At 42.3% G+C, this 21,994-nt stretch overlaps 1 protein-coding gene across 5 annotated transcripts in view; it reads right to left on the reverse strand.

Moving 5' to 3' along the window:
- The window catches only part of FLNC (filamin C), a 103,014-nt gene that overhangs the window by 46,890 nt on the left and 34,130 nt on the right, over positions 1 to 21,994 (reverse strand). For all 5 annotated transcript variants that reach the window (XM_040343236.1, XM_040343237.1, XM_040343235.1 and 2 more), the window contains exon 2: positions 3,757 to 4,005. In XM_040343236.1, coding sequence (XP_040199170.1) covers positions 3,757 to 4,005 — 249 coding nt within the window. The remainder of the gene's footprint in view (positions 1 to 3,756; positions 4,006 to 21,994) is intronic.

Below are 21,994 nucleotides of genomic sequence, written 5' to 3' on the forward strand. Positions count from 1 at the left end.
GACTGTAAATTACATATTTTCTAGCCCCTTCCCCTGCTCTTCATCCTAAAACATCCCCCTGCAGCAGCCAGGAGGAGAGAAGGGAAGCCAGCAGCACTGCGGAGACAACACGGGGGGAATCCGTGGCAGTAGGGGGAATCTGCACTACACATAGTAATTAGGGTGTGCCTGCCCAGGTCCTAAAATAGGGGTTGCTGATCTCCTTGCTATGTATTAACTAACAAGAAGAGATTTGTGAAAATTGAGTTACATATTAATATATAGTATCATAATCTGTAGTCTCTTTGTAGAGTCCATACAACAGAAATTCATGGGGTGTGGTGCTACAACAGTGCTACTCACAGAGTCACATTTTGTACCGTTAGAGTACACATTTTAAAGCTGGACTCCAGACTAAGAATATATTGTCCAGAAAAATGAGGCATGTGTATTCTTACTTGAATCTTCTACTTTGCGTATTTCTAACTGATCTGTACAGTAATCTCCAGTATGAAACTTTACCTCAAATCAGGAGCTTCCTGTAATAAAGACCAGTCACTGCTGCTTTTTCTCCTTGTGCAGGGTGACTGGTCTTGTATCCACCCCTCCTGTAGTTTTAAGCAGGTAGCCTGTACTGGTTGGACCCGATGGCCCCACTACCAAATCCCCCCCACAGCTTTGATCTCTGCACAGACTATTTGCAGCACAGTACTCATATCACTCTTACATTTACAAGCTAATATTTTCATTTCCAAAGGCATTTGGTGCTTACAAAGTGGATTTATACACTATGGGCCAGATTCTCGTAGATCGGCGTATTTTTGTGCGGGCGTAACGTATCCTATTTACGTTACGCCTCCACAACTTAGACGGGCAAGTGCTGTATTCTCAAAGCACTTGCTCCGTAAGTTGCGGCGGCGTAGCGTAAATAGGCCGGCGTAAGCCCGTCTAATTCAAATTTGGAACAGGGTTGCGTGTTTTATGTAAATAACTTGTGACCCGACGTGATTGACGTTTTTCACGAACGGCGCATGCGCCGTCCGTGGAATTTCCCAGTGTGCATTGCTCCATAGTACGCTGCAAGGACGTATTGGTTTCGTCGTGAACGTAAATGACCTCCAGCCCCATTAACGGACGACTTACGCAAACAGCGTAAAATATTCAAAATTCAACGCGGGAACTACGCCCATACTTAACATTGGTACGCCGCATGTACGCCACCATATAGCAGGGGTAACTTTACGCCGGGAAAAGCCTAATGTAAACGGCGTATCTGTTCGTGAATTTGCGTATCTAGCTGATTTACATATTTCTAGGCGTAAATCAGCGTACATGCCCCTAGCGGCCAGCGTAAATATGCAGTTAAGATCCGACGGCGTAAGAGACTTACGCCGGCCGGATCTAATAGAAATCTATGCGTAACTGATTCTATGAATCAAGCACATAGAAACGACGGCTCAGACTCAGAGATACGACGGCGTATCTGGAGATACGCCGTCGTATCTCCTTTGAGAATCTGGGCCTATGTCTCTATTAAGAAATATATATATAAACTAAAGTTTTGTGCCCAGAGTTCAGCTTTAACGTGCTATATGCTTCTAAGCAAGGCAGATATTGAGCAAAACCAGCAGCAGCCCTAGGGCTGGCCAGTGTTTGCTTTTCCAAAGCATGGGAAGGGGGGAAATGTCCCAGGGATATCTAGAAATAATAACGTCTATGACCTAATACTTGGACATTGATCACAGACATCGACATCACCCGTGGGTTGAATATGCTTTTTATATTATACTTTTTAACTCCTTAAGTGCTAAAGGATACCCCCCAGATATGATTAAAATGTTTGTGATATATATATATACATTTATACATACAGTGTATATATATATATATATATATATATACACACACACACAACTACTGAAGGACTGATGGGGAATGTTCTAAAACACATCAAACACAGATTATTAAAATTCCATTGTCTTTAATTAAGCAGTACACTTTACTACCGTTTTGAGGCCACTTATGATCTCCTTTGCATCATGCTGCATTTCTTTGAATGTGTCATGTCCTACTGAGGTGCTTTATAACTTCAGGCAAAGCAGGTCAAATCAGTCTTTTCTTGTGATGAGTTTGCCATTCAATATGAGCCCTTAAAGTTGGTTATTAAAACTTAACTAGACTAGTAGAAAGGGAAGCTATAAAAACATCTAGGTTATAAACTTTGCTAAAAAATATATTCAAAGTTAGCCAAAAAATAAGAAGGATAGGAAGCCGCATTTCATCTACATTAAACCGCTTTTGCATCCCTATAGACTAGTATAAGAATGCAAAACCCATTTAAAGCAAATAAAATCCCTTTGACACTGGTTTTTAGTCAAAACAAAAAGCTTAGAAAACTCTGTGATCTATCAGCATACTGTATGCACATTTTCCATATCTCTACACTCTTCTTTATTTGGAGGGACTGTCCCTCTTTTGGAACAAAATCCCTCTGTCCCTCTTTCCTTCTCAGTTGTCTCTCATTTTGGACAGATGTGTAGGCCTCTATAATAAATGCAATACTTAACTGTCCAAAAGTGTGAGGCCTCGTACACACGACCGAGGAACTCGTCGTAAATGAAACATCGTTTTCCTCGACAAGTTCCTTGTTAGGCTTGTCGAGAATCTTGACAAGCTTTCTTTGTGTACACACTGTCAAGACAAAATCTCGTCGTTCTCAAACGCGGTGAAGTAAAACACGTACGACGGCACTATAAAGGGGAAGTTTGATTCCACTGGCGCCACCCTTCTGAGCATGTGCAGGTTTCTAAGCATACACACGAACGTGTTTCTAGTCGGAAAACATACACACGACAGGAACAAGAGGAAATTGAGACTCCCGACGAGGAAAAAGAGAACTTGTTCTGTTTTTTTCTCATCGAGTTACACGACAGTTTTCTCGATGAAAAACATACACACGACCGTTTTCCTCGGCAAAAAGGCTCTGCCACCAAGTTTCTTGATGGATTCTGTCGAGGAAAACGGTCGTGTGTACGAGGCCTTACACTACGTTAAGTCTTTCTTTCAAAACTTTTTATTATCAGATTATTGTTTTAAATCATATTTTGCTTAATAATTCTTCGTGGTGGGATGGGGTGTGTCCGTTGCCTACATAATATGTATTAAAGGGTGGCTGTTTAACCCAGGGGTCTCCAAACCTTTGACACAAAGGGCCAGTTTACTGCCCTCCAAACTTTAGGAGGGCTGGACTGTGGCCAGTGGATGTAGAAAATGTCCTGGCATTGGTGGGAGTAAACAAAGCCATAGCCTTGGTGGTCAGTGGGAGGAAAGAAATTACGTCATTGGTGTCAGTGTGGGGAATAGTGCCAAATCACTGGTGTCAGTGGGAGAACTAGTTCGCCATTTCTGGTGTCAGTGGAAGGAATAGTACCCTATTGATGGTGTCAGTGGAAGGAATAGTACCTTATTGATGGTGTCAGTGTGAGGAATAGTGCCCCATCACTGGTGTCAGTGGGAGAACTAGTTCCCCCATCTCTGGTGTCAGTGTGAGGAATAGTGCCCCATCACTGGTCTCAGTGGGAGAACTAGCTCCCCATCTCTGGTGTCAGTGTGAGGAATAGTACCCTATTGATGGGAGGATAAGTGCCCTGTGGCCTGGATAAAGGCAAGTAAGGGGTCACATTTGGCTTGTGGGACCACAGTTTGAAGACCTCTGCTCTAACCTATCCAACCCAACCTGATGTAAGTTCCTTGTTGACCCTCATAAAACTGACATACCTGGAGCACAGTTGTCAACCAGGGCACCCAGTGCTTTGCCATCTTGCCAGTCCCGGTGAAAGTTGGTGATAGGAAGCTGTGGAATCTTGTTCTGGATCCATCCCAGAAGTCTTTGCTTGGGAGTTTGCTTTTTTGCATCTTCTTCATCCTCATCTTCCCACATAGGCATAGAAATGGAGTAGTGTAGAATGAGAGTCCAGATCAGACCCAGTATCAGCTTAAGGTTTCCATCCACAATGGCTTTTGAATCTGCAAATAAAGAATCATTGTACATATTGGTTAAAACATCTAATCAATTATTGAAATCATTTTTGCATTATTCAAAATTACTAACATGTGCAATAGAGCATGTACGTATGAAGCTTGGTGGTGCCGCCGCTCAAGCAGGAGAGGAAACTCGTCCACTTTATCCTAGAAAGTGGGGTGCCAGCATTTCACTGCATACATCTGAACAACGTACCATGGGGTAGACCAACCGCTGCTCTCTTGACAAGCCAGAGTGAGATAAGATACCCCATGATAGGTGCAATAGAGCTTAATTAGAGCCAAACAGTGAGTTTTAAAAGTCATACATATTTTCAGTAATTATTCACAATATAAACAAAAGGCTGTTGATAGATTTTTTCAAGAAAAAGTGTAAAGCTGGCCATAGACAGAGCAAATTTATTTTTCTTTCCTGCAACCACAGACAGTGTTGATATTGAAATCCCTCCCGCTGAGCCATTGTTTTCTCCTGGCAGGGAGGGGGCGGGGCTATATCAGCCGATATCAATAATTACATGTAAAATCCAGCAGGCTGGTTGTACCCAAGTTGATCGATCGATCAACTTTAGTATATTTAGCCTACCCGGTTCCTGCTGAATCGGCCGAGATTCAAACTGTCTATGGCCGGCTATAGGTACCAACTAACTTTAGATACTTTGGCTCCTGGAGCTTATCAAACACTGCTGTCACACTGATAACATTTTTCTTAGTCGTATCTGCTTTAACAATGGATAATGTCAAGTGTAATCTACAACTGACGTTGTTAACAAGCTTGGAATTCTCGGTGAAAAACATACAGACATTAGAAAACATTGATGTGTTTGTATTCCCTAGTAGAATTTTGTTTTTCCCAGGCTAAAGCCGGCCATAGATGTTCAGCAGGAACCAGCCAAAATCTGAATGTTCCCAAGTTGATCGATCAATCCACTTGAGTACAACCAGCTTACTGGATTTTACCTGAACTTACTGCTAGTGGCTGTTTTAGCAGCTAGCAATAATCACTGTGTTCTTCCGGCGGGACTTCTTCCCCCGCCCCCCCCCGCCAGAAGAACACAAAGGCTCAGAAGGAGGGATTCAACACTAACTGTCTGACAGATCATTAATCAATTAAATTAAAATGAATCAGCCAAGAAGGATTTTCCTGGCTAATTAGCTATTGTAATAGTTTTCCTCCCTCAAAAGCTAATGTCTAGTGCACACGATGAGAAAATTGGGCGAAAAACCCCTGCATTAGGAGCAATCGTTCGATAATCTATTCATTAGTACAGCTTTCGAGAGCCGATCGCGACAGTTCACGTGAAAATATCCAAAAAAATGTTCTCGTAAGATTACAGAATGAATGATTTTCATATAATTAGTGTGGTATTTTTAAGAAAAAAATCGAGTGACCAAGACCACGCATGCTCGGAAACTAAAGAATACATTACAATTTAATATAATACATTACATCACTTCTGAAGTTGTATTCTGTCTTCTGAGATTTTTCGGGAACTTTAGTAACCTATTCGTTTTCGATATGAGACATACAAAATAAATGGACGATCGTTCGTCTGATATTCAAGATGGACAGAGAGGAAGCAGTAGGAGCCATTGGCTCCTTTTGCTGTCAATCACAGCCAATGAGGAGAGAGAATTGGGGGGGGGGGGGGCAGCTGCACTCTATGTGATAATGGACGCACAGAGCCTTCTTTGGAGCGAGCAAGCACAAGCACCCCCATAGCAAGTGGCAAGGGGGAGAGGCCTTGAGTGCCGATGGCGGACTGAGAAGAGGAGGATCGGGGCTGCTCTATGACATGATTGTTATTTTATTAAAAAATAAAACAAAAAAACCTTATGCCTTTATAATCACTTTACTTGATGGTATGTGCTAACCTGTTATTTTTTACTGCCACCTAGTGGCCAAGTACAAGAACTATGTCTCTAATCTGTTACTTTATGTGGATTCACTCCATCTGCTATTTTGTAATCTGTTTAATACCCGTTTTACCAACCAATCTGTATTGTCAATTATCCTACATTTTGACAGTAAATACCAAATTGCTCATCTTTATTGGCCTGATACTATTATGTAACACGACTGCATAAGTTGTCCTAGGTACAGCTAGATCTTTAAATGATTACTGTTTATGGGTGTAGGTCTGCTGTCAGGTGAGTCACTACCTACACTGTTTGATTTCTCATAAGCCTAAAATTTGTATGACCTTTTGACTTTTCTATGTGCACAAATAACAGTTTGAACAATCACAGCTAGAACATTTCTTTTAACTGTATATGCTCTGTATTTTTTTTATGTATTTTTTTTTTTAGGTCAGGTCAATAGATACTTACCACAAGTCATAATGCTGTGTCCCACGTGTGTGTTTTATTGTTGTTGCAATTTATTGCATTATATTATTGCATAGTGATATCTACTGACATTTAGTGGTATTATGGTGTCACAGCACCATGGTATGTTACTTTATTCCCCCTCCTGTTTAATGCTAGTTAGCACAGGCTTAGCTAGATCCTTGCTATCTCGCAGTTTTTTCAGTTAGTTTTAGTTTTATCATAGCTAGGGTTTATTAGCAAACCATTGGGGTTGATTTACTGAAACTGGAGAGTGCAAAATCTGGTGCAGCTGTGCATGGTAGTTAATCAGCTACTTATGAGCAGCACCATGGCTAAGTGGATAGCACTTCTGCCTAGCAGCATTAGGGTCGTTGGTTTGAATCACGAGACTACCTGCTTGGAGTTTGCATGTTTTCTGTGCCCCTAAGCATGCCTTCAAAGGAACATTAGTGGGTTATTAGGATCCTGTCTAAATAGGCCCTAGTATGTGTATGCATAGCTCCCAACTGTCCCTGATTTTGAGGGACTGTCCCTAATTTGGAACAAAGTCCCTATTTTCTCCTCATTTACTATTTATCTTTTAAAAAGGGTTTCACACTGCTAAACCTTTCATCCAATTTCTAAATGGCTGCATTTGGAAATTTCAAAAGCCAGTATAAAGGAATAAAAAAAAAATATTTTTTTTAAATAAGTCCCCTATTTTGCTAATAGGGGACACTCATCAATGTCTAAAAAAGTTGGGAGGTATATGTATGTATGTATGTATGTGTGTGAGTTAGGAACCCTGGATTGTAAACTCCTTTGAGGGCAGGTACTATATATATATATATATATAAATAAATGTAAAGTACCTATGATAAATAAATAAACCCGAAAACTGGTTTCAGTGCAGAGCTGCACCAGATTTTGCACTCTTCAGTTTTTTTTTTTTTACATGTCAAAGACTGGAAAAACATTCTCTGTACAGTACTTTGTGAAGTAAAGCTTTGTTGAATTTAAGTTTAAGTGTCTTATTAAAGAGTTAAGCTGTCTGTGGATTATGTTGAGTCAGCAAGTGGCCAAACTGTTTAAACAGTCTGAGATCTCTGTCATTGCATAAATCAGCATTTGAAAAAGAACACATAGCGTATGCAGTTTAATTTCACCAACAAAAATGTTTTTCGTCTAAGTTTTCGTCAGCGGCATTTTTACAGTGATGAAAACGAAACGAAAAGTACAGCACTATTTCATCCACTGTCAAAAACTATGAGGAAAATGTGAACTAACTTCCGGTTTTCACAGAGCTCTGCCTGCTTACGCTCCCAGCAAGCAAGTGAGTTGCCAGAGACCAGAGCAGCACTGTCTGTGCATTACTGTCAGTCCTCCTGATTCCCAACGAGACTGTCCCACTCCCAAGTCCCAACAAGACTATCCCACTCCCAAGTCCAGACGAGACTCTCCCACTCCTGATGAGACTGTCCCACTCCTGAGTCCCGATGAGACTCTCCCACTCCCAAATCCTGAGGAGACTCTCCCACTCCTGATGAGACTGTCCCACTCCCGAGTCCCGATGAGACTCTCCCACTCCCAAGTCGTGACGAGACTGTCCCACTCCCGGGTCCCGACGAGACTCTCCCACTCCTGATGAGACTGTCCCACTCCCGAGTCCCGATGAGACTCTCCCACTCCCAAGTCCTGACGAGACTGTCCCACTCCCGAGTCCCGACGAGACTCTCCCACTCCTGATGAGACTGTCCCACTCCCGAGTCCCGATGAGACTCTCCCATTACCAAGTCCTGACGAGACTCTCCCACTCCTGATGAGACTGTCCCACTCCCAAGTCCCAACGAGACTGTCACACTCCCAAGTCCCAACTCACGAGATGACCGCCAGGCGCCCACGTCCAGAGCAGAGAGCAGGGAAGACTGTGAGTGTGTAGTACATTACAATTACAGCAGGCCTGAGGCCTCCCCTCAGGCCACCGTCCGGAGCAATGTGTGTGCATTACAGGCATCCTCTAACCACTGGCATCCAGGGAACTGTGCATTTTTTGAAGCACCTGATCAGAGCCATAAGCTTTAATAGGCTTCAAAATAGGGTGGACTCGTGGCGCTGAGCATTGCACTCGGAGCCCACTCAGATGTGTTAGAAATTAATATTTGCTTTCCTATAACTGAATCGCCTCTCCGCCAATAAGGAAGCGTGGGTCTGATACCCGTTTCCCGATTGGCTGAAAGGTCAGGAAATCCTATTGGATGCCTAGGAGAAGGACGAAGGGGATGCCCAGCAGAAGCTGCCGTGATCCTCACCACAGGAGGAGGAAGAAATCCGCCAGACACGCTGCCTGCTTCCTGGATGGGATAAGTGCAGGGCTTTGATGTCCCGACTGTCCTCTGGGGGGGGGTTGCTGCTGCCAACCAACCGGGGGGGGGGATGTCTGTTTGCCACCCCCACAAACAAAAACAAAACACAGCCGCCACTGCTAAAATGGGACTAAAACTAAAATGCCAATTAAGTCCTAAAACTATCTGCCAAAATGAACACTGCATGTATGTTGCATTATATAAACAAAATAATTTAAAAACTTCCTTACTTAAACCCCCTTCCTGCCCAGAGGACTTTTTGCGATTCGGCACTGCGTCGCTTTAACTGACAATTGCGCGGTCGTGCGACGTGGCTCCCAAACAAAATTGACCTCCTTTTTTCCCCACAAATAGAGCTTTCTTTTGGTGGTATTTGATCACCTCTGCGGTTTTTATTTTTTGCGCTATAAACAAAAATAGAGCGACAATTTTGAAAAAAAAATAAAACATTTTTACTTGTTGCTAAAATAAATAGCTCAATTTTTTTTTTATCCTCAGTCTAGGCCGATACGTATTCTACATATTTTTAGTAAAAAAAAAAAAAACGCACTAAGCGACTGGTTTGCGCAAAATTTATAGCGCCTACAAAATAAGGGACAGAATTATTTTTTATTATTTTTTTTTTACTAGTAATGGCGGCGATCTGCGATTTTTATTGCGACTGCGACATTATGGCGGACACACCGGACACTTTTGACACATTTTTGGCACCATTCACATTTATACTGCGATCAGTGCTATAAATATGCACTAATTACTGTATAAATGTGACTGGCAGGGAAGGGGTTAACACTAGGGGGTGAGGAAGGGGTTAAATGTATTCCTATATAGTGTTCTAAGTGTGGGGGAAGGGGGGTGACTGGGGGGGTGACCGATCTGTGTCTCTATGTACAAGAGACACAGATCGGTCTCCTCTCTCCCTGACAGCACCGCTGTCTGTGAGAGCCGGCAATGAGAAATGATCTCATATGTAAACATATGAGATCATCTCTCATTAGCCGCACAGATCGCCTAGCAAACGGCCACTCCGATTGGCCGTTCTCGGCGATCTGTGATTGGCTGTGTCTAAGGGACACGGCCAGCACAGAAGTTCCCGCTGCGCGCTCGGGAGCGTGTGCGGGGACTGCGGAAAGGGGCGGCCGTAAAAACACGGCGCCTCAGAGAAGTAGAACCACCCTGCGGCCGTATATAGTCGTACGGCCGTCGGGAAGTGGTTAAAAGCAAACAGATGAACCTCAACTGCAGATACTGCCGTTATAATATTTCATTAATGAATATCTTAGTTTTAATATATTATATTAAGTATATTAATAATATTTCATTAGCAGGTAGATGATTTATGTAGCACAGTACGGAGAGATGACCTCACACTTTAGTATACGATCTCATTTTCAGTCCCTGGCACAGACAAGCGAACAAAGGTCTAATAATGGGGTTTATTTTGTTTCACATTCTTACCCCAATTTTTTTCCTTACAGAAATACAGACACAAATAACACCGATTTGCACACACTAATCCTAGCTGCATGTAAAATATTAAAAGATTCACATACAAATCCTTTTCTGACATCAGACCAGCTGCAGATATATAGCACTGAGGGCTTTAATCGTACAACAAACTATTTAAGGAAACATTCAGCAGCACTCTCCATAGCCGCTGCTATGAATGGAAGGCTGGCAGCTTCATGAGCAGATAAAAGTAGCCTGGAACTAACTAGATGTTAGAATCTGAGCGCTTACAGTCTGACTAGACGGCTAGGAATATGTACTCTTATGGTGAGATGAATAAAGCACCTGACCAGTAACAATGGTAGAATAATACACAGAGGAATAGAAGAGAACAGCACTTTATGTGTGAAAATTGTATATAGTATGTATTTATGAGTCATTACATATATTCAAATCATTAGTAAGCCCTCATCTGCAATATACAGTTCAGTTTTGGGCACCAGTTCTCAAAAAGGATATCGGGGAACTGGAGAAAGTGCAGAGAAGGGCAACCAAACTGATAAGAGGCATGGAGGAGCTCAGCTATGAGGAAAGATTAGAGGAACAGAATTTATTCTCTGTTGAGAAGATGAGATTAAGGGGGATATGATCCACATGTATAAATATATAAGGGGTCCATATAGTGAACTTGGTGTTAAGTTAAGCTTCGTACACACGACCGAGTTTCTCGGCAAAAAACAGCAAGAAACTTGCTGGGATTTTTTTTTTGCCGAGGAAACCGGTCGTGTGTACATTTTTCGACGAGGAAACTGTCGAGGATCGCGTCGAGCCAAAAAGAGAGCATGTCTTATTTTTCCTCGACGGGAATGGAGAAACTTGCCTTGTCGAGTTCCTCGACAGCCTAACAAGGAAATCGACGAGGAAAACGATGTGTTTCGCCCGTCGAGTTCCTCGGTCGTGTGTACGAGGCTTCATTTTACTTTCAGATAATTACAATGGACAAGGGGGCACTTTTGACTTTGGGAGCAAAAGAAATGTAACCTCTACATGTGGAAATGCTTCTTCATGGTAAGAGCTGTGAAAATGTGGAATAGACTTCCTCAAGAACTAGTTTTAGTTGGCTCAGCAGATTGTTTTAAAGCGGAAGTAAACCCATCCATAAAACAGTTTCATTTCTGGCACGTCCTGGAAATGTAACACTCCCATTGGTTGTGCTCTCAACCAAACTGTAAAACCATCCAATGGCTGGTGTCATAACTGATCACATGTGCAGCATCATCAGTTGTAGATTAAACAGAGGCAAAGATGGCAGCTTTCTTGGCTGAAAACGATAGGAGGGTTTACTTACACTTTATAGCCCTGTACACACGGCCCAGAATCTCGTCAGAAAAAAACATAGTTTTTCCTGACGAGATTCTTGGCAAGAATCTCTTGCCGGCCGAGTGTACAGACACTGCCGTTCTTTTGAATGGCACGAAGGCAGTGACGTCATCGACTATGACGAGCATGCGCTCGTCACATTCGATGCCGTCGCCGCAATCTTGCTACACCCTACCTATGCCTTGGAAGCTACCGCGCATGCGTCAAAGTCATTTCGAGCATGCGCGGGTTTCCATGGAGAGGTAAGTATACACACGCTCGGGTTTCTCGGCAGGAAAACACTGCCGAGAATCTCACGACGAGAAAATAGAGAACATGTTCTCTATTTTTCTCTTCTAGATTCTGGGCAGTTTTCTTGACGAAAAACCTCAAAGCCTCTTACACACGCTCGGTATACTCGGTATGCTCTGCCAGCAGTTTTCTTGCTGGTTCTTGCCGAGAAAACCAAGCGTGTGTACGAGGATTAAGAAAGAGCTAGATGCATTCCAAAAACTCACAAAATATAACTGGATACTAAAATTTATAGGTGATAACACCAGGGTTAGTTGATCCAGAGAATATCTGATTGCCTTCTGGGAGGTCAGGAAGGAATTTGTTCCCCACTGCAGCAAATAAGATCATACTTTTATTGTTTTTTCGTTTTCCTTCTTCTGGGGGTATAGAATTGTGTATATGGAGGTTTTTATTTTTATTTTTTATTTTTTTTCCATTAGTTAAACTATATGAACTTGTGTATTTTTTCACCCTGACTAACTATGTACTATATCTAAATATCTAATTGGTTGCTATGGGTTGCTGCATTTTACTTTGATAAGGTTCTATGTATGACAGTCTTCTTTAGTTGAGTCTGTAGATGTAAAAAGGTTTTATTACAGGTGAGGTTATAGAATGTTCATTCCTCCCAACTTTTAAGATGGGACACTTATTAGCAAAAGTATGTAGGCATAGGACACACCACCTGCCACGCCCCTGTAAAGGAGAATGATACAAAAAAATTATTAGTTAAACCCACAAGTGCTTTCTTTTTTTTACCACAGGCTGTCTCCCAAGGGTACACCCGTTCGTCTGATTACTGATATCTTTCCCCTATGGATGTAGTGTAGTAAAACGCTCTGGCCATTGGACATTTGCAAACGACATAAGTCCACTAGAAGACAGTAAGACTCGTTCTCTCTTTTTGTTACTTCTTTGAACCTTGATCGTATCCTGAAGAAGCCTAACGGTGAAACGCGTTGATGCACAAGGGCTCACTGTACAAATTGTATAATTTTATATGATTTTTATCGATTTTGATTACTTTTTGACTATACCATGTAATTTTTTCAATACAATTTAAAAAAAATTCTACCTCTCCATTGTTTTCCATGCTTCTAAAGTCCAACCTAATGGTGACTCTCTGAGCACAGTTTTTCTTGTTTCCTCTCTAAATTTAACGGATGTGGCAATGTGAGTGCTTCCATTTTTCCATTTTTTTACCACTATTATTCCTTTATACTGGCTTTTTAAACTTTAGAAATTGGATGAAAGGTTTAGCAACTGGGAAACACTTGTTGAAAGATAAAAACAAGGGCTGTGGAAATGAACTATTAATTCCTTGATTAATCGTAAAAAATGTTGATCAATCAAAATTCTTTTGATCAGTACTCACCTCTCCGCCGGCTTCCCGGGTCTTCAGGGAGTTCTGTCAGAGATCCGGTGGCGTCACGGACACTGGCGGGGCTTGCTGTGTCCATCTGAAGGGCTCCTTTGCTGTGCCTTCATATCTGCATGCCGGCGGGACCTTACTATCGGCCACACGCAAGGGCTGTTACACTTCCCTCTATCAACCTGGGATTCTACAACCATCTACTGGGAGTTGTGATAGTTCCCTTCATGGGACATCTACATGCCGATGGACTGATGTTAACCCCTCCTCATCTGGATTCAGCAGTGGTATCATTGTACATATTTTTATACCAGTATCATACTTAGCTACATGTTTTTATGACTGCTTTTGCTACCGTTTGGTATTACTCGCACCATTTTTACAGTTTATGTAGCTACGCCAAATTTTTTCTCCAGTCCAATATTTATTTTGTAACCTACTTGAAGACTATAAAAGTTTTAATGCTATTAGCATCAAGCGCTGATTTTGTGTGTTTTTTGTATCCTGCTATCCATTTTTTCAGTGGTTGGTAGCTGCACTGGGAATCAGCCTGCAAGGAGGAGATCAGCTAAAAGTAGTTGGATCTGTATGTGCGTTATAATAAATTGAAATTAGTCGATTAATCGATTAAAAAAATCGATTAATCGAACACAAAAAATTTAGTCAGTGACAGCCCTAATTAAAACTAATAAAAGTTGCATTGTATATAAAACTATATAGATCAAACCAAACTGAGGGTCACATGAGGGGGAAAGAAGGACATTGTTCCAAATCAGGGACAGTCCCTCTAAATCAGGGACAGTTGGGAGCTATGAATGTTTATTTTCACACTGAGGATCAGACAGTAATGCATACCATTTCCATTATAGCACAACGTCTGCTAGATTATAAAGGTGTTCAGAGCAATGGTCTGGCAGCAAACATTTTCCATTCAAACTCTGAGCAAGTGTGCCCTTCACCAGATAAAGGGAGTACAGGAAGAGTGAAGAGGCTTGCTCTGAAAATGAATGAACCCAGTCTAGCACCGTTCAATATGTTTTATATGCAATTAAAGATATTACGTCTTCCTGAGCTATGATAGCAAAGACTGCAAGTTTAACTCCCAATATGATTTCAAAGTTACTGGAACTTTTCTATGACAGATCCTGAGGACTTCAAAAAAATATCCCTGTATATACAGATATATAGATATGTGTGTGTATATATATATGTGATCCAGCACACAGCTGCCGTTCTGTATAAGTAAAACTGCTATAGGGTGGACGGCAACTGTTTAAAGCTTTTTTTGAAAAAAATAATAATAATAACAAACATGTCATACTTACCTCCTCTGTGTAGTTGGTTTTGCACAGAGTGGCCCCAGTCCTCATTTTCTAGGGTCTCTCAGCGGTGCTTCCGGCTCCTCCTCTTCTCGAGTAACCCGTTGGAGAGCCGTTTACCCTCAGGGGGAACCAAAGCGGGCACGCTCCTGTGTCTTGCTGCTGCGTTCGTTGACACAGACAGCTGGACTCAGCCCTGCCCCTGGCTCCCACGTCATTGGATTTGAATGACAACAGCGGGAGCCAATGGCTTTCCTTTGCACTGCACACACATTAAAACAAGCATAAAAGTTCTACTGTGTGGTTCAATGCAGCAAAACATGCTTAGTCGCCGTGTTGCTGTGCTGTACTTTTGCACTTAAGTAAGTACCGTATTTGCCGGCGTATAAGACGACTGGGCGTATAAGACGACCCCCTAATTTTCCAGCCAAAATGTTGGTTTTGGGATATACTCACCGTATAAGACTACCCCCTTCCTACTAGTCATGCCTCGCCTCACGGTGCCACCATTACATGTCAGACTGTGCCACTACATGCCAGACTGTGCCCCATTACATGCCAGACTGTGCCCCATTACATGCCAGACTGTGCCCCATTACATGCCAGACTGTGCCCCATTACATGCCAGATTGTGTCCCATTACATGCCAGACCATGCCCCATTACATGCCAGACTGTGCCCCATTACATTACATTACCCCTCCATTGTGCTGTTCTCCCTGTCCGCGCTCCACTCCGTGTCCCCCCTCGCTGTGCCCTTACCTTATCCACATGCAGAATCGTGGCCGTACTGTACGTTTTTTCAAAAGCCACTCCTCCGACGTCTTCTGTTCCGTGATAGGCTGAACAGGCAGCTTTCCAGGAGGCACTGTGTTCAGTGTTCGTCTATCACGGAGGCCCTCTCGTCCGAGGACGAGAGGGCCTCCGTGATAGGCGGACACTAAACACAGGACGAGAGGGCCTCCGTGATAGGCGGACACTGAACACAGTGCCTCCTGGGAAGCTGAGTGTTCCGCCTATCACGGAACAGAAGATGTAGGAGGCGCGGCTTTTGAAAAAACATACGGCCGCGATTCTGCATGTCTTTAGGATAAGGTAAGTTAGGTTACCGGCGTATAAGATGACCCCCGACTTTCAAGAAGATTTTAAGGGGTTAGAAAGTGGTCTTATACGCCGGAAAATACGGTACTCTCTAAGAAAGGTATGCAGTTGATAACTGCATGTGTGTTCCAGGTCAGTGATTCAAAGTACTGAGGCCAGAGACAGACAGAAAAATAGCATTTTTAGAAGAAGGTAGGCAAAACACAGGTATTCCTCTTTCATGTAAGAGACACTGGGGGAGATTTACTTTTAACTGGAAAGTGCAAAATCTGGTGCAGCTGTCCATAGAGACCAATCAGCTGCTAGGTTTTATTGTCAAAGCTTAATTGAACAAACTGAAGTTAGAAGCTAATTGGCTACGAGACACAGCTGCACCCGTTTTAGTAAATCTCCTCCACTGTCCTGCAAGCACCTCACACTCAGAGGCCTCGTACACACGACAGAGAAACTCGACGTGCTTGGCACGTCGAGTTCCTCGTCTCGTTTTGGGATGAAGCCGCCGAAGAGCTCGGCGGGCCGGCTTCTCCTATAGAACAACGCGGCCAACGAGAAAATAGAGAACATGTTCTCTATTTTCTCGTCGAGCTCCTCGGCGGCTCCATCGAGCCAAAACTGTACAGACGACAGAGATTCTCGGCAGAATCCGGGTTTTGACCGAGTTTCTCGGCGAATTCTGCCGAGAATCTCTGTCGTGTGTACGAGGCCATACACAAAACATACTACCACAAGCACCACATGAGTCATGCATCCTCTACATTCCAATATCTCCTCAATCTTTCCATATAACCAAAGAACAAAAGCGGAGAGAGAATGTCCAGGAATATAAGGGTGGGGACGGGGATGTGGGGGGTGATGGAGGCAGTACACCCTGCAGTCATCTGGAAGGAGGGTGTGATACAGAAGGGAATTACAAGACTGGCGGCACAAATGACAGCTGAGATAATGTGATCACAAATTCCTCTGCCTTATTCTCTGGCTCCTTCACACCCTTTTTTTTTTACCTCTCTCGCTGTCATGAAAAATGGAACCTGTTCTGGCTATAAGTTACAATTATCTGTTATTAATGTAAGTGCCTGTGAATGATATACTGAATATGTAGTGACAAGGGCTTGCGGATTTTCTGTTTACTGTTCAGCTAGAGCAAATGTTATAATACCTTAAAGCTGAACTCAAGAATTATTTGAATTAAATACTTACATTTGTCCAGCTTGGAACAGTATACATGTCTTATGCCGCGTACACACAGTCGTTTTTTGTGATGAAAAAAAATGTCATTTTTAAAAACGTCATTTAAAATGACCGTGTGTGGGTAAAACGTCGTTTTATGTCTTCTGAAAAACGACAATGCTTAAATTTTTTATGTCGTTTTTCAAAACGTTGTTTTTTGGTCATAAAAAATTACTGTGTGTGGGCTAAATTGACGTTTAAAACAACGTTTTTAAACCCGCGCATGCTCAGAAGCAAGTTATGACGCAAGCTTGAATGGAACAGAGTGCCGCCATACATGCTGAACATAACCGCTCTTTGCTAGAGCATTTTGAAAAAACGATGGTGTGTAGGCAACGTGAGAAATCATGAGAAAAAACTTAGTTTTTTTACAAGACAAAAAACGACCGTGTGTACGCGGCATTAGACCTGAAGGACCACTGAGGAAGCTGAAAATCATTATAGTAGTCAGTGCTACTACTACAGTGATCATTGCAATCTTCATAGCTCCGAGTGTCCCTGATTTTGAGGGAGTGTCCCTGGTTTGGAGCAAAGTCCCTCTGTCCCTCATTCATCCTCATTTGTCCCTCATTTTGGTCTGATCAATATAGTTGTATATAAAATGCACTTTTTATCTTTCAAAAAGTGTTTCCCAGTGCTAAACCTTTCATCCGATTTTAAATTGCTACATGTATAAATTTTAAATGCCAGTATAGAATAGTAGTGGCAAAAAAATGCACTTGTGGGTTTAACCTCCCTGGTGGTATGATTATTTCAGATTTTAGGTGCTGAAAGCGGTACCATTATTTTGCATGGAAATTTGGCATTTTAAATTGTAGGCCTGTAATTCTTAGGAATAACTCACTTAAATCTGTCCAAACAAGAGTCTAGTAGACATCTCGGGTATGATAAAGTTTGAAAAACAAAATCATAAATTATAATATAATAAATAACTATACATAATTATAACAAATAATAATGTAATTATAATAAAAATTATTCAATAATGTATTCAAATAAAAAAAACTGAAATTTGCTCAGTTGCAGAATTGTCGCTGTCATTACTTTTATTTTTTTTATGACGAATTTCCCCACAAATCGCTATCGCTCAATTCTGCAAGTGATTATAATTTATTATTGCTGTTTTCTAGCTGCTCTAAAATCACTTTTGACATAAAGGGACACTTTTGGTTGCTTTGGACAATCTACAGTTTTTCAGGCAGAAAGAACAGTTTTTATTATATAAAAGTACATGTAGGGCACTGGGCAGACCACTAGGGACAAGGGGGGTGTGTATTTTTTACATACAGTACTGTAATCTATAAGATTACAGTATACTGTATGTAATGTGTTTATTAACTTTTTTTAATTTGGCGCCGTTCTCTGCCCCCGTGCGTCGTAAGATCGGCGGCACACAGGGACACTGTGTGAATTGAGCGAGGACCCGCTCGCTCACACAGCGGGGAGGCATCGCAGGATCCAGGGACAAGGTAAGTAACTTCTGCCTGTGGATGCTGCGAGGCGAGCCCGAGTCTGGCTCGGGGTTACCGATCGCAAGCACGAAAATCTCACCCCGAGCCAGACTCCGGAATACCGCCAGCCAGGTTAACTAGTCATTCTTTTTTGTATAATTCACTTTTAAAGGGTAATGGCAGGGTGTGTGTCCTATGACTACATACTTTTGCTAATATGTGTCTCTCGTTCCCATCTCAAATAGTTGGGAGGTATGTCTTCCGGGTTCTGCTCAAGTTCTATAAGAGTAGTTGCCATATGCCTTGTGCACACAATTGGAATTTCCGAATTTCCGATGGAAAAAGTCAGACAGACTTTTTCTATCGGAAATTCCTACCGCCTTTGTGCCCCATTGGAGAAATTCTGATGAATTCCATCTGAGTTTATATATAGAACATGTTCTATTTTACTCCGATGGAATTCCGTCGGCATTCCAATGTGCTTTTGGACGGGCAAAAACCCGATTGTGTGTACGGGGCATTACTGTGCACCGACCACAGGCATTCCCTCATTCAACATCGCCACAATTCATGGAATGCCGTGCATTTTCTTCAATGAATACACAGTGTTCTCTGATTGGATAAGGTAGAGATTATGACATCACAGCTCCCCTCTCCACTTGTCTAATTAGAGAATGCCTTGTATCTAAAGGATAAGTTCACCTTTTGTAACATGTTACACGTTACACCCATATTCAGGGTGTAACATGTAACATGTTACATATGCACCGTCCCCCTGCTCCCCCCCCGATCAATCGGCTGTGTCATTCATGTTCTGTGAACAGGAAAACTGCAAGGGCCGACAGCATTTGCGGCTGTCATCTTGCCGTTCTCAATGAACTACCATATCCCTGTTGAGCGCTCTGGTAGTTCATTGAACTTCCTGTCACAGTGAAGTTGATTTACTAAAACCAGAGAGTGCAAAATCTAGTGCACCTGTGCGTAGTAGCCAATCAGCTTCTAAGGCCTCGTACACATGACCGTTTTCCTCGATAGAATCCATCAAGAAACTTGGTGGGAGAGCTTTTTTGCAGAGGAAAACGGTCATGTGTACGTTTTTCATCGAGGAAACTGTCGAGGAACTCGACGAGGAAAAAAGAGAACAAGTTCTCTTTTTCCTCGACTAGAGTCTCTATTTCCTCGTCGTGTTCCTCGTTGGGCTGGTTTTCGGCGAGAAACACATTCGTGTGTATGCTAAGGAACCCACGCATGCTCAGAAAAAAGTATGAGACGGGAGCGCACCTGTAACAGGTAACAGTAACAGTCTGAAAAGTGCAAATCGTCTCTTACCAAACTTTTACTTAACACGCAGTAACATGAGTTTAGCAAAAGCAGCCCCAAGGGTTGTGCCAGTGGAATCGAACTTCCCCTGCCGTTGTATGTGTTGTACGTCACCGCGTTTGAGAACGAGGAGATTTGGTCTTGACCGTGATTGGTTTCTATGCAAAGATGCACCAGCTTTTGCACTCTCCAGTTTTAGTAAATCACCCCCAGTGTAACTGTTTGCCAAGAGGTACAAGCAGACATATACACAGATAGTCTGCAGGACAGTGGCATTACACCCAAGATCAGCAGGTCGTGGGTACAATGCTTTACAGGTCCCTAACAAAATAAAAAATGCATGTTTTTATACTTGCAAAAAAATTTTGCATTTTTTATTTTATTTTTTGTAAAGGTGAACTTATCCTTTAATAAGAAAATCTACTTGTTCTATGAATTACGGGGGTGGGGTGCCAAGCAAACAAGCCCCTGTAGTCAGAGTGCAGAGTAGGATCTAGAAGATTACGGCTATCACTATAGTATTCCATACATATGATTCCTGGGGTTCAGCTTTAGGTTGCCTAACATATATTTGGGTATTTTCTGTAAGCTGCATAACACGCTGTGGTAAAAAAAAGTCTATGTATATATCATTTTTTTTGAGTAATCAAATTCATAATTTTGCAACATTACAGTTTTTTGTCCTCCTCCACCAAAAAATTGCTAATTCAATATCATGCAAAGCTGCAATGTTCAGAACACTGGTAGACAGTCACCACTAAATCCAAAGGGGCAGGGACAAATTCTAGGATTTCTTAGTATCCTTAGTAGTGGGAGAGGTAATAGATGGTCAGTAGTAATGTGGAGACAGCTGTCATGTTCAAGAATGCTGTTGTGACTCCAGATCATTCAGGCTTTGGTGTTCTCAGCTGTTTCCTCCTGGAGGATCAGGACCAACTGCTCAAGCGGTTGGACCAAGTGTGTGACACCTGTCACTGAGCCAGCAAACCACCACCTGCCCCAAACCAGCAACGCTTTATTCAAACTCCCTTAGAGGCCGCAATGCCTTTCCCATCTGCCTTCCAGTTAGCAAACCATACCATACCATAGACAAAGCATACTACAACAATGCATGGAATTTGTGACCAGTGCGGGGTGGGTTAATACTCCTGGCAATCACAGAACATAGTGGAGGATGTTAAGGATATTCCCTTTATGACAAAAAATATTAAAAAAAGACGTTTAATTGAAGCAACGGACTTCATTAAGTGAAGGCTCAGTATTAAACAATATTTATTTCTGCAGACCTATCACTTTGATCGCACAAAGTTTCTTCGGTGGTCTTGATCCATTGCCTACAGCTAAGTGGGCTGACAGCAATTTCTTGCATGCTGCAGTAGTGCAATATTACACTAGAGCAGCCTTTTTCAACCAGGGTGCCCAGGCACCCTGGGGTGTCCTGAGGTTACTTCAGGGGTGCCTTGGTAAAATGCCTAGAAATTTACCAAAAATTGGCAACAAGCCAGTGGGTGGAAATTTCCAGCCACTGGCGTCCTAACAACCAAAGGCATCATCAGATGATAAGGAGGACATTGGGCACGTGTACTCCACTACCCCACTCCATCAGTACTGGTTTCACATTAGCTGAGTGTGGGAAAAGAAAAACACCAGTGTGCAAAGGTGTGTTTTGCTTTGCAACACTTCTAACGTTGGGTGTTCTACATGTGTTTTAATGTGTATTAATGCGATCTATTGGTTTTGTTTTTTAAATTTTAGAATGGGGTGCCTAGTGATTTTGCAGAATCTTAAAGGGTGCCTTGACTGAAAAAAGGTAGCGGAAACCCTGCGCTAGAGGAATTCCACAATACTCGGCCTAAAGAGAGCAGGGCATCAAATGTAACTATAATTACATCCCCATCACCATCCACACCATCCAAAAGTACAACTTAAAGTGAAACTTCCTCAAAAACTGTTATTTTTTATGATTACCTTACATTGAATCAAGAGTGCAGGGTATATCTCCCAATGGAAATGTTTGGGAATTCACTTCATACTGGGAATTTTTTTGATTCCCTTCCTGTTTTGCCTCTAGGACAGGAAGTGATGAGAAGTCTCTCCAATGAAGTCACAGACAGCAACAATTACCTGACAGTTACAGACCTTTTTCCAATCTACACATAAATAGAACATATTTTGGAATACCAATATCACTTTTAAGCACACTTTAAAAATGGATTATGGGTATGGATATTTTATGCATAGTTTCATTGGTAAAACTTGGACCAATGTAACTGCTGTATGACTATATACCATAATTGGCTAATGCCCCAGGAATTGGAAATCACTGAAGCAGACGCTACAATTCAGTGATCTCCAATTACTTCTGGGTCCCGTGCATTCTGAACACTTGATGTTGGTTGCTTGGCACAGGCAC

The sequence above is a fragment of the Rana temporaria genome, chromosome 3, assembly GCF_905171775.1.
Source record: "Rana temporaria chromosome 3, aRanTem1.1, whole genome shotgun sequence".
NCBI classification, from domain to species: domain Eukaryota; kingdom Metazoa; phylum Chordata; class Amphibia; order Anura; family Ranidae; genus Rana; species Rana temporaria.